Raw genomic sequence first — 14,115 nt, 5'->3', positions numbered from 1 at the left:
TCCACCTGTGAGGCAACTTTCAGGGATCTGTGGATATGAACCCCCAGATCCCTCTGCTGCTCCACACTACCCAGAATCCTGCCACTAACCTTGTACTCCGCTTTGGAGTTTGTCCTCCCAAAGTGTACCACCTCACACTTCTCCGGATTGAACTCCATCTGCCACTTCTCAGCCCAGCTCTGCATCCTATCAATGTCCCTCTGCAATCTTCAACAATCTTCCAGACTATCCACAAAACCACCAACCTTTGTGTCGTCTGTAAACTTGCCAACCCTCCCTTCTACCCCCCCATCCAAGTCATTAATAAATATCATGAAAAGTAGAGGTCCCAGAACTGATCCTTGTGGGACACCGCTAGTCACAGCCCTCCAATCTGAATGCACTCCCTCCACCACAACTCTCTGCTTTCTACAGGCAAACCAATTCTGAATCCATGTGGCCAAGCTTCCCTGGATCCCATGCCCTTTGACCTTTTGAAGAAGACTACCATGTGGAACCATGTCAAATGCCTTACTAAAATCCATGTAGACCACATCTACTGCACTACCCTCATCAATCTTCCTGGTCACTTCCTCAAAGAACCCTCTCAGGCTTGTGAGACATGATCTTCCCTTCACAAAGTCATGCTGGCTGTCCCTGATCAGTCCATGATTCTCTAAATGCCTGTAGATCCTATCTCTAAGAACCTTTTCCAACAGCTTGCCCACCACAGACGTAAGGCTCACTGGTCTATAATTCCCTGGACTATCCCTACTTTTTTTGAATAAGGGGACAACATTTGCCACCCTCCAATCCTCTGGTACCATTCCTGTGGACAATGGGGACTCAAAGATCCTAGCCAACGGTCCAGCAATCTCCTCCCTCGCCTTGTGGAGCAACCTGGGGAAAATTCCGTCAGGCCCCAGGGGCTTATCTGTCCTAATATTTTCTAACAGGTCCAACACATCCTCCCTCTTGATATCTACATGCTCCAGAATGTTAACCTTTCCAACACTGTCCTCAGCGTCATCAAGGCCCCTCTCCTTGGTGAATACTGAAGGGAAGTGTTCATTGAGGACCTCACCCACTTCCACAGCTTCCAGGCACATCTTCCCACCTTTATCTCCAATAGGTCCTACCTTCACTCTTGTCATCCTTCTGCTCTTCACGTACATGAAAAAAGCCTTGGGATTTTCCTTAACTCTACTCGCCAAGGCCTTTTCATGTCCCCTTCTTGCTCTCCTCAGCCCCTTAAGTTCCTTCCTTGCTACCCTATATTCCTCAAGAGACCTATCTGATCCTTGCTTCCTAAACCTTATGTATGCTGCTGCCGCCTTTCTAACTAGTTGTTCCACCTCTCTTGTCACCCATGGTTCCTTCACCCTGCCTTTCCTTCTCTGCCTCACTGGGACAAATTCCCTTAAAAAAAATGTCATCCCAATTCACACTTGCAAGTTCTAGCCTTATAGCCTCGTAATTTGCCCTTCCCCAATTAAATATCTTCCCGTCCTCTTTGCTCCTATCCTTGTCCATGACAATGTTAAAGGTTATGGAGCGGTGGTCACTATCCCCCAAATGCTCACCCACTGAGAGATCTGTCACCTGACCCAGTTCATTACCTAATACTAGATCTAATATGGCATTTCCTCTAGTCAGCCTGTCAACATACTGTAACAGGAATCCGTCCTGAACACTTTACAAACTCTGCCCATCAATATTTGGGAAGTTGAAGTATGCCTAATTTGTTTATAACCAAGGGCTGAGGTTAATTTCATTTTTATTCCAGTACTGTGCCAATGACACTTACATTAAGAAGTTAGCGATTGCACTGCATTATATATTAGCAATAAACCTTCAAGGAATATAGTATTGGATTGCTTAGATGGTGAAAGTAAGAACAAAGCAAATAACTTATTAGAAAAGGAAAGATTATTCTAATGGGGATGGGAGAATGAAAAGACCATTAAGAGATTTTTTAAAATAAAACAGATTATGAAATAAGCCCACAACCATTGTTGTCTGTTGTTTTAATAATTTTCCTTTATTACCTCATTCCTAACATTAAATCCAATCTAACTTCCAAGACATGATGGAATGTGTTTGCATGAATTATTATTCTACTTGCAATTATCTACAAGATTATCAATCTGTTAAATAAACATTCAGTTTTAATTCACACTTGCAGGTGTGGCCTGGAACCTGGGCGCCACATATTGGCAACGTGCATCTGAACCATGTCAACTAGAAGACGCAAGCATGCCCACAAATTCCTGGGGTGTCTTTCTGAGATTGAAAATAAATTGATCTAGGAAGAAATTAACAGGACAAAACTTTTCTGATGTGCCTAACTGAAATTCTGTGGGCTGTTACGCATGAACTTAATTGATTTACCACTGTCTATGAACAAAGTGATCACCTGCATAGCAGGTTCGGTTCTCTGGTTAGTTTAGCCATTTTGACTTAAGACTTGGGACAGACTATTCTTGTGCTGCTGGCTAAACAGTACTGTAAACTGCTTGTATGCAGCCGAGGACTAGATAATTATGTGAATTAATCCAGATGTTTTAGAGTGGTAAATACATGTATAATTGTTTACATACTAAAAAGGGTTAAAACAAGAGTAAATTTCATGTCGTATAGTGGCTCTACTTTATGTAGCCTGTATTAATGTGAAATATTTACCTTAATATTCAATAAAAATGAACAGTACCTCACTTTTAGCGTCTTTATTGCTAGCAGTTAATTATACAGATTAAGTTATAAACTTAATTTTGCAATATACAGATTACAATACCTTTTACAAATACAAAACTTAAAAATACAGATAGAAAAGGCATAATACAAACAAATCTTGATGTTTTTAAATTGCTTCTGCATTTTTACTAAAGTTAGGATAATATTTAAGAACGTCCTGATTCAGTTTGTTTGTGGAGTTAGGTGTAATTAAGTTTAATTTTTAATATGGGTATATGTTTTCAGTTAGGCACAAATTAATAAATCTGTTAGAATATAGCCTGTGTAGGTACTAAATTTCTTGTTTATTCTGTCCTTGTCATTTACATTTTCTTTCAAGAACAATTAGTGATCAATCTTATTTCTGACTGTGTGCATTAAATATATTAATAGTCTAATACATTACTGCCAATCTGATTAGAATCTTTTCTTTTCCTGTGCTATTTGTTTCTCCCCTGATGACTTTGAGAATAAGAACAACTGTTGAATGTAGGGGCATCATTGGCAGCTGTGTTGATTTCTAGAAGTAGAAATGGAAACAACATTTGGCTGAATATTCCTAATGATACTCTTCCCTAATTAGGATGTACTATTTGCTAGCATATCTGACCTTTACCCATTTTTTTCATTTTAAAAAGTAATTTTCTGGAACAACATTATTTTAGTTATTAGTTTTTTTGGTACCAAGCATTCAAAGTTGATTGTTATTGCAAAATATATTTTAAATTTTGTACATAGCTTTGTATAAGATCAGTTGGAAATGTTTAAAATCTTGTTTGCAAGCCACAAATAGTTGATCAAAGCTTCAGGGGTTAAAGAAACGGTGGGTGTAAAGAACAAATACTCAAATGCAAGGCCAGATTGGCAGATAAAAATTAAACATACTTGTATATTGATTACATATATACATGTAAACTAACTTTCCTTTTTCCCAGTTGTGATGAAGGTTTTTGACTTGAAACATAACTCTGTCTCTCTTTCCACAGATGCTGCCTGACCTGCTGAGTGTTTCCAGTATTTTCTGTTTTTATGTGCTATTGTTACTATTGCTATTTCCATCAAGGAAAAATTGGCCTGAATTAGCACAGACTAGATTCTTTTTTTTAAACTTTAAGATGGAGTAGTAGAGATGGGAGTAAGGGGACTGTAAGTATAAGGTTTGAGTAGGGTTTTGAAACAGAATTAGAAATGCAGAATGGTTAGCAAGGAAGTTTGGGAATGGGGTCCAAATAAATGAAAACTTCAGCATCAGTATTGAATGAGCATGGTGATTGCAATATGTTCAAAAGGTAAAAAATGAACACTGAAAGGCATGATGCAAGACATGCTTGTGGAAAAATATGAATGAGGGTAAGATAAAATATAGACTTGAAGACAAAGGCAGCTCAAAAACATAGAGTTGGTGAGTGAGACTGAGTGTGGAATGTCCTCCAAGCAGCTGGATTCTGGATTGACTGGTACTTATAGGTACTGGAGGCCAGAAAGGAAAATATTTAAATAGTAGGGTCTAGGTATGACAAAACATTGACGGGGAGGAAGCTTAAATGTCTGAGATGCAATAAAAGAAGGAAATGATGCTTGGGTAAGTGTGTGTGGTTTGTGGCATGAATGGGGCATTACATTTAAGCTTTGGCTGAACAATACACAAAGGTTTTGGCTACTAAGGCTACGTGAGGAACTAGGTATCGAGATGAAATCAATGGAAAGAAAGCTGGTGGTTGCTGTGATATTTAATTGTAACTCCATGATTTTGGTCAGTTGTTTTGACAGTACAAAATGCTGTGAAGTTGAGAGCAGCTGAGATGCTGATGCTCTTTTGGAACTGGCTAGCTGAAAAGTAGTATGGTCCATCCTATCAAATATTGAAACTATCAAGGAGGATGGTTTCACATTTCAATTGGGGATTGCAGAGGAGGTGAATGAAATAGGTGACCTTCATGTAAGAAATGAAGGAGGGAAGAACATATGACATGGAAATTGGAACTTGAATAGATGGGAATAAAGAGGTTTGCTGTAGAAGAAGCTTAGTGGCAGATGTCTCAGGGTGGTCTTTAAGTCCTTGAGTCAAAAGAATTGTTTTTACTTGGTATTGCGAAAAGTAGTGAAAATCTATTTTGAGGCAACAATTAACAGGAGAAAAGAACTGAGTTGTATTTTCTTTTCTCTCAAGATAATTCTAAAATAGTTTTGGCTGTGGTAACACTTCACATTGTTGATCCAAATCTGATGATGGAGTCCTTAAGTTTATGACCCCCATTAGAGAATAAAAATGAAAGCTCTACCAGCTTCAAAAATTCAGTAATTTGGAGGAAAAGGCATGACAAGCAAAGATCTCAATAGTGATGTATCCAGGGACTTATAAGTTTAGCCACATGCTGAACAGGTTACAGACACATGTTAAGCATGAGTTTTTATTGGTATCTCCACAAATTGTTATCCTCCACAAATGTATCCCAATCTACGTCTGGGTACTGATTTCAAACATCTTTCAATGGAAAGTAGTTCAGGAAGGCAGTGACTGGTAAAAAGGGCCAAATCCTCACACAGCTAAAATGAATAAATGGAATTGGAGCCTCAGGAATGTAATTTCCTTTCTTGTGCAAGGAAAGGGTGTGTAACTTCAAAGTTTTTCTCTCCTCAGATGCTATCTGATCTGCTCAGTATTTCCAGCTAATCCCTGTGATGTGAATTTAATTTTTACAGGCCCACTTTGTCCCTTGCCATTAGGATGGAAATAAAATTGAAGCACAATTAAAATTGCAGCACAAATTTTGTGCCTACTGGAAATGGACACAAGTTTGATTAGATCATGTAGATCTGAGTCCCCTAACATAAGGTATCAGTACATATGCAAAGTGTACAACACTTGTGCTCCTACTTTTCGTACTTGGTGTTGAACAATCTTAAAAGTAGTCCCTGGGGAAATGATTTTTTTAAAGAAACACATTTGGCTTGTGGCACAGATAACATTATATGAAATGGGTATGAAAATGTTACCTTGTATGGCGTGTGCAAGGAATGGGCTTGATGTGCCAATTACTCTTGTGCTATTTTTTTCCCCCTCTCAGCCCCATGTTTCTACCACTTCTCTTAACTTAGATTGTGTTTTTTGGAAGGAAGGACAGTATCGTTCTAAATAGATCAGATGTTCTTTTTGAATGAATCCAGGGTCCACTACATATTGTTATGGATACTACAGTGAATCTCATCCCTGGAAAACAATTGTGATGATGAACTGCAATAACTTTCCCCCACTTGCAGACCCTCTTGCTCAGCCTCGTGTCTTAGTAATGTGGTGCTCTCCACTAGGCTGTAAGTATAAGTGACCTGAATGCATGCTTACAGTGCTTGTCTATCCTCTAGTACTTTCTTACCTCCTTTTGCTGCTTGAAGAATTGTGCTGATGGAAAACCATACTTGCAGAGAAGTGGCAGATTTGGCAAAATAAAGTGTAGTGTGTGAAAGTTTCAAGTCACTTCAAGCTTTCAAGCTCCTCAAACATCTTGATCAAGTGATCCTAGCAGTTGCTGTGCCTTATAAATTTCAATCTCTCAGCAAACTCACAGCTGTACATCAGCAAGTGAACCACTGGGTGCTGATAAGTGGACTGCTGGAAAGTTTAAACAAGATGCTGGGAAACTCGAGGTGAGCATTTTAAAGACTGACATTTCTGGGAATTGCCTTCAGCTAAATCACTAAGTAAATTGCCAACTGGCAAATCTGTTCCTGTGCAGAACAGAACCACCACACTGCTCAATCCTTCCGATGCATGTTTCATTTACTCACTTGTGCTCAAGCTCTCGCCTCTTTATATTGATTGTCATCTTTTGTAGGTTAAAAGCTTCATCCCATACTGCAGTTCACTCTCTACTCATGGCAACTCTATTCAAATATTTGTTTCCATGTGATGAGACATGAGACCTAGTGTAGAGGGAGCGAGGTAGTCATCTTAACCTTTTCAGAATTAGTATAATCCTGTGTTTCAAGGTTAAACTAATCTCCAAATAAATGCCACAGATGATATTTCGGGAGGCAAGTCTAGGGCATGCTCCAATGTTCCTATAGTAAAGTTAGTTTGCACTTGTGACCCTGCAATATTCCTTTCTTAAAAAAAAAATTCACCATCATAAAGTGCAATTGTTTGTACTTTTCTCCTCCAATACTGTTAATGCAACATTGGGTAAACTTGTAGCTCAACAACATTTTCAGTGATATTTGTCAATTTCTTGGATACTTTATGAATTGTTTAGACATCATTGTCATCCTTTGAGTTTTTGAAAGAATGCATTTCCACTGCAAGTTCAGTACCAGTCTAAGTGGCTTGGGTAAATCAACTGACAGAGGCCCAAAGATTCTTCATTTTAAAATGGAGACTCTCCTCTTAGGGTAGTGATTTTTTTCACTAAATCGTCAGACCAACTTCCAGAATTGGGCTGTATTTGCACTTTGGGTACATTCACACTGTAAGGACCAAAAGGAAAAGATAATGTATTTATGTAGCACCTTAGACAATCTCATGACAACCTGTGACATCCCAAACTATTTTACAGCTAATGAAAAACTTCTTTAAGCACTTGTGCCCAGTTTATGCACGCAAGTTTTCCAACTGTTTCTCACCAACGGAATAATTGGTATGAAGAACAATGGTACTGGCTACCCTGAGAAGAATAATGTGACTGGTACAGCAGTAGTGAAGGACAGATTAAGTCAAACAGTACAGAGTATTGGATTATGGATTGGATTATAATTGTGCAAATGCATATTTAAAAATGGACTAATTTGTATCACATTGATATGGCAGTTTAAAGAGTCAAAGGCTTTATTACATCATTTGTATTGATGTAACGTAAGCAGCTGCAGAACTGGAACTTCACCCCACTCGATCCTTCATTTAATCACTAACATTGTACCAAGAAACCAACCTAGACTCACTGAGACACTTAGTTATACCTACCAATTAATTTTGAAGCTACAATACAGTACTATGCCATGCTAAACATCTAAAGCAACACACTAGAGGTCTAAGTAATTCTGCAAGCCAACAGATCAGAATAAAGCTCTTCAGTCCTGTGATATCCAGCCTCAATAGTGGAATCCAGGCCATAAGTGCAAATCCTTCTCATCCTCCAACCGAGGTGTCACCAACAAAGATATAGAGTCAAAGTGATTTCAAGCCATCCAATACCAAGAAATGGTTCAGTACACTAGATACACCAAAGGCTATAGGATCCTGGCTGTAGTAATGCAGATCCAGAAGCAGTTCCATCTTAATCTATCAGTTTTAATGCATTTACAACAATGGTATCTAACTGGCAAATTGGAATATTGACAAAGTAAAAAGAAATCGAACTTGGCCTATTAGCAACCCCTTAGTCTACTTGATCACTAACAAAGGGATGGAAGGTGTCATGATAGTTTTGTGACATTTTTCACACCATTATCCTGGTCGTTAATACTGAGTTTGAATGCAATGAAATGGTTATATCAGTGAGTAACCCAGCTACTACCCTAAACTGCCCCCCATAGCCTTGCAAATTCTTCCTTTCAGATCTTACAAGTTTCTTTCTGAATGCTATGATTATTATCCCTGGAAGTTTTCCTGCTATTAGTTTTAGTTCTTTTTCCAATCACCTTCATTCTATGACTCCCGGTCATTGATCTCTCTGCTAATGAGAACAGTTTCTCTCTATCTAGTTTGATCACTGAGGTATTTAAAAGCATCATGACTATCAAATCCACCCACACCCTCCAGTGTTCTAAGAAGAACAACCCTAGTTTCACCAGCCTAACCATATAATTAAATCTGGCATCATTTTGTTAAATCCCTTCTGTACCTTCCCTAAAGCCTTTACATCTTTCCTAAGATGTCACCCACTACTCCAGTTATGGCCAAACTTGTGCTTTGTAAAGGTTCATCATGACTTCCATGCTCTTGTATTCTTAAGCCTCCTAGAACTGGGATTTGGCAATCCCTTTGCACTCTTGACTTCCTGAGCAACAGGCCGCAATCAGTAATGATATGCAGCAACACCGCCTTTTATGATTATCCCGAACACTGGTGTCCTGCAAGGCTGCATCCTCAGCCCCTTACTTGACTCTGTATACATTCACAACTGTGTGGCCAAATTCTGCTTGAAGTCCATTTACAAGTTTGCAGATACCACCACCACAGTGCCTGGATCTCAAATAAAGAGAAGACAGAAGACAGAGTACAAGAAGGAGATAGAGCCGAGGGCAAGGTATCAAGACAACAATCTCTCCTTCAATGTCAGCAAAACAAAAGAGCTGGTCATCGGCCTTGGGAAGTAGGGGGGGAAAGTACATGCCCCTGTTGGTATTAATGGTGGAGTTCCTAGATGTAAATATCACCAACAACTTTTCCTGGTCCAGCCACACAAATGCTATGGCCAAGAAAGCGCACCTGCACCTCTGCTTCCTCAGGAGGCTAAACAAATTCAGCACATCTCCAATGACTCTCACCAATTTTTACAGATGCACCACAGAAAGCATCCTATTCAGATGCATCACAGCTTAGTATGGCAACTACTCTGCCTAAGATTGCACGAAATTGCAGAGTTGAACACCACTTAGTCCATCATGAAAACCAGCATCCCCTCCCCTTAGGAAAGCAGCCAACATAAAGACTCTTTCCACCCTGGTCATTCTCTCTTCTCGCCCCTCCCATTGGGCAGAAGATACAAAAACTTGTGGATATGTACCACGAGGGTTAAGGACAGCTTCTCTCCTACTGTTATAAGACTTAAACAGACCTCTTGTATGCTAAAGTTCAACTCTTGATCTCTCAGTCTACCTCATCGTGGCCCTTGCACTTTATTTGTCTACCTCCACTGCACTATATTCTGCATTCTATACTACCACTATGTACTTATGTATGGAACAATCTGGATGGCAATGCAAACTAAAGCTTTTCACTGTATATCAGTACATGTGATAATAAATCAATTACCTCCATTTATTAAATCTCAGAATTTTGTATTTTTTTTAAACTACTTTCTCTACCTGCCCTGTCACTTTGCACAAAGAATGGATGTATACCCAAGGTATAAGCAAAGTGACCATTTTGGGAGTGGTCATTGTGTGAGTGGGCCAGGATTAGAGTGGAGCACTTGAGGCTTTGGCAAGAGGAGGTGGAGGCTCAGGTAAGTCTCTAGTAAGTATCTTGTTTTTTCTTGCTTTGGTGTTTCCTTTCGTGTCAGGCCAGTGTAGTTAGAATGGCTCCAGGGTCAGTGGTGTGTTCATCTTGTGAGATGTGGGAGTTCTGGGAGACATCCAGTCTCCCTGATAACTACATCTGCACGAGGTGCATCCAGCTGCAGCTCCTTACACAGAGTGTTAAGGAACGGGAGCTGCAGCTCGATAACCTTCGGCTCCTATAGGAGAACCAGGAGTTCATAGATCAGAGCTACAGGGAGGCAGTCACTCTAAGCTGCAGGAGGCAGGTAGTTGGGTGACTGTCGGGAGAAGGAAGGAGAATAGGCAGGTAGTGCAGAGTACCCCTGTGGCTGTTCCCCTCAAAAACACATATACCACTTTGGATACTGTTGGGGGGGGGGGGGGTATGACCTGCCAGAGGAAAGCGGCAGTGCCCAGGTCTCTGGCACTGAGCCTGGCTGTGTGGTGCAGAAGGGAAGGGGGGGATAAGAGGAGAACAGTAGTGATAGGAGATTCAATAGTAAGGGGGGGGCAGACAGTAGATTCTGTGGACCTGAGAGAGATTCCCGGATGGTATATTGCCTCCCAGGTGCCAGGGTCAAGGATGTCTCTGGGTCCACAGCATACTGAAGGGGGAGGGCGAACGGCCAGAGGGCGTGGTACGTATTGACATTTAACGACAGGTAGGAAAAGAGATGAGGTCTTGACGAGGGAATATAGGGAGTTGGGTAGAAAGCTGAAAAGCAGGAGCTCAAGGACAGTAATCTCTGGATTGCTGCCTGTGCCACGCGCCAGTGAGGGTAAGAATAGGATGATTTGGCAGATGAATGTGTGGCTGAGGAGATGGTGCAGGGGGCAGGGTTCCAGATTTATTGATCATTGGGATCTCTTCTGGGGAAGGTATGACCTGTACAAAAGGGACGGGTTACACCCGATCTGGGTGGGTGGGACCAATATTCTTGCAGGCAGGTTTGCTAGAGCTATTGGGGAGGGTTTAAACTAGTTCGGCAGGGGGATGGGAGCCCAAGTGATAGGTCAGAGGTTGGTTCATTTAGTATACAAGTAGATGCAGCGTGTAGAAAGACTGTGAGGAAGGATAGGCAGTTGAAAGGGCAAAATTAGTCAGTTGGAAGGGCTGAAGTGTGTCTACTTTAATGTGAGAAGTATCAGGAACAAGGCTGATGAACTTTGAGCATGGGTAAGTACATGGAACTACGACATTCTGGCCATTACAGAGGCTTGGCTGTCACAAGGGTAGGAATGGCTGCTGGATATTCCGGGGTTCAGATATTTCAAAAGGGACAGGGACGGAGGTAAAATAGGTGGGGGAGTAGCTTTGCTGATCAGGGACCGTGTCACAGCTGTAGAAATGGAGGATGTCCTGGAGGGATTGTCTACTGAGTCAGTGTGGGTGGAAGTTAGAAACAGGAAGGGAGTGATCACTCTATTGGGAGTATTCTACAGACCCCCCCAATAGCAGCAGAGACATTGAGGAACAGATCGGGAGGCAGATTTTGGAGAAGTGCAAAAATAACACTTGTTGTCATGGGTGATTTCAATTTCCCTAATATTGATTGGCACCTCCTTAGTGTAAAGGGGATAGATGGGACGGAGTTTGTTAGGTGCATCCAGGAAGGATTCCTGACACAGTATGTGGACAGGCCAACTAGAGAGGCCACACTGGACCTGGTACGAGGCAATGAGCCTGATTAGATTTCAGATTGCTTGGTGGGAGAGCATTTTGGAGACGGTAACCATAACTCCTTGACCTTTACCATAGCCTTGGAGAGAGATAAGAGCAGACAACATGGGAAAGTATTTAATTGGGGGAGGGGGAATTATGATGCTATTAAGCAGGAACTTGGGAGCATAAATTGGGAACAGATGTTCTTGGAGAAGTGCACAGTGGAAATATGGAGGTTAGTTAGGGAGTACTTACATGGGCTTCTGGATAGGTTTGTCTCATTGAGGCAGGGTAAGGATAGTAGAGTGAAGGAACCATGGTTGACAAGAGGAAGAAAGAAGCTTACCCAAAGTTTAGAAAGCCTGGATCAGACAGGGCTCTGGAGAGTTACAAGGTAGCCAAGCGGGAGCTTAAGAATGGACTTGGGACAACTAGAAGGGGGCATGAGAAGGCCTTCGTGAGTTGGATTCAGGAAAACCCCATGGCATTCTACATGTATGTGAAGAATAGGAGGATGACTAGTGAGAGCATAGGACCAATCAGGGATAAAAGAGGAAACATGCCTGAAGAGGTAGGGAAGGACCTTGACATTTGTGAGGGTGGCATATAACAGACTGATACGCTAGGGCATGTTGACATGAGGAAAGAAGATGTGCTGGAACTTTTGGAAAAACATTAGGATAGATAAGTCATGGGGCAGGATGGGATATATCCAAGGTTATGGGAAGCGAGGGAAGAGATTGCTGTGCCTTAGATGATGATCTTTGTGTCCTTACTGGCCACAGGAGTAGTACCAGATGATTGGAGGGTGGCAAATGTTGTTCCTTTGTTTAAGAAAGGGAGTAGGGATAACCCTGGGAATTACAGACCAATGAGTCTTACTTCAGTGGTGGGCAAATTACTGGAGAAGGTTCTTAGAGACAGGATTTATGGGCATTTGGAGAAGCATAGGCTGATTAGGGACAGTCAGCATGGCTTTGTGAGGGGCAGATCATGCCTCACAAGCCTGATTGAATTCTTTGAGGATGTGACAAAGTACATTGATGAAGGCAGAGCAGTGGATGTGGTTTATGTGGATTTTAGTAAGGCATTTAATAAGGGTCCTCATGGAAGGCTCATTCAGAAAGTCAGAAGGCATGGGATCCAGGGAAAATTGGCTGTGTGGATTCAGAATTGGCTCACCCATAAAAGAGGGTGGTGGTAGATGGAGTGTATTCTGCCTGGAGGTCGGTGACCAGTGGTGTTCCGCAGGGATCTGTTCTGGGACCCCTGCTCTTTGTGATTTTTATAAATTACTTGGATGAGGATGTGGAAGGGTGGGTTAATAAGTTTGCTGATGACACGAAGGTTAGTGGTGTTGTGGACAGTGTAGAAGGTTGCTGTAGATTACAACAGGACATTGACAGGATGCAGAGCTGGGCTGAGAAGTGGCAGATGGAGTTCAACCCAGATAAATGTGAAGTGATACACTTTGGAAGATCGAATTTGAAGGCAGAATACAAGGTTAATGCCAGGATTCTTAGCAGTGTGGAGGAACAGGGAATATTGGGGTCCATGTCCATAGATCCCTCAAGGTTGCTGTGCAGGTCGATAGGGTTGTTAATAAGGTATATGGTGCGTTGGCCTTCATTAGTCGGGGTATTGAGTTCAAGAGCCACGAGGTAATATTGCAGCTCTATAGAACTCTGGTTAGACTACACTTGGAGTATTGCATTCAGTTCTGGTCGCCTCATTAAGGAAGGATGTGGAAGCTTTAGAGATGGTGTAGAGGAGATTTACCAGTATGCTGCCTGGAATGGAGAGCATGTCTTATGAGGATAGATTGAGTGAGCTAGGGCTTTTCTCTTTGGAGAAATGGAGGATGAGAGGTGACTTGATAGAGGTGTACAAGATGATAAGAGGCATAGATCAAGTGGGCAGTCAGACTTTTTCCCAGGGTGAAAATGGCTAACACGAAACTGCATAATTTTAAGGTGATTGGAGGAAGGTATAGGGGGGATGTCAGAGGTAAGTTTTTTTTTATAGAAAGATTAGTGGGTGTGTGGAATGCACTGCTGGCAGAGGTTGTAGGGGCAGATACTTTAGGGACATTTAAGAGATTCTTAGATAGCCCTCCATTTTTCTATCATTCATGTGTCTATGTGGGAGGGAAGGGTTAGATAGATCTTAGAGCAGGATAAAATGTTGGCACAATATCGTTTGCTGGAGGGCTTGTACTGTGCTGTAATGTTCTATGATCTTTTCTCCTTCACAGTCAAGCCTTTTTAGAATTGCATCCTCTGATTTATGTTGTCTCTTCCTGTTCCTTTTACCAAAATGTAACACTTTACACTGGCTCCAAAGTTTTATCAGCAAATTTGGAAATTGACCTGTCAACTGTTTTTTGCATTATTAAAAAATAAACTCTCTATCAAGTTAGAGATGATTTGGTTTTAACAATTCCATGCCGGCTTTCTTTAAACAATCAACATTGTCTCTATGATGCCTAAAATCAAAAGCCCACCTTCCTGCACTAGCTCCTCCAACACATCCTGATTGCCCTATCT

The 14,115-nt window shown here is 41.4% G+C and overlaps 1 protein-coding gene across 7 annotated transcripts in view; it reads left to right on the top strand.

Moving 5' to 3' along the window:
• ankhd1 (ankyrin repeat and KH domain containing 1) overlaps positions 1 to 2,683 on the top strand; it is a 148,770-nt gene extending 146,087 nt beyond the window's left edge. For all 7 annotated transcript variants that reach the window (XM_052013594.1, XM_052013597.1, XM_052013596.1 and 4 more), the window contains one exon: positions 2,165 to 2,683. In XM_052013594.1, coding sequence (XP_051869554.1) covers positions 2,165 to 2,224 — 60 coding nt within the window. In that variant the 3' untranslated portion in view covers positions 2,225 to 2,683. The remainder of the gene's footprint in view (positions 1 to 2,164) is intronic.
• Positions 2,684 to 14,115: the final 11,432 nt, after the last annotated feature.

The sequence above is a fragment of the Pristis pectinata genome, chromosome 4 (genome assembly GCF_009764475.1).
Source record: "Pristis pectinata isolate sPriPec2 chromosome 4, sPriPec2.1.pri, whole genome shotgun sequence".
In the NCBI taxonomy this organism is placed as follows: domain Eukaryota; kingdom Metazoa; phylum Chordata; class Chondrichthyes; order Rhinopristiformes; family Pristidae; genus Pristis; species Pristis pectinata.
This window is presented reverse-complemented; position numbering and strand designations above follow the sequence as displayed.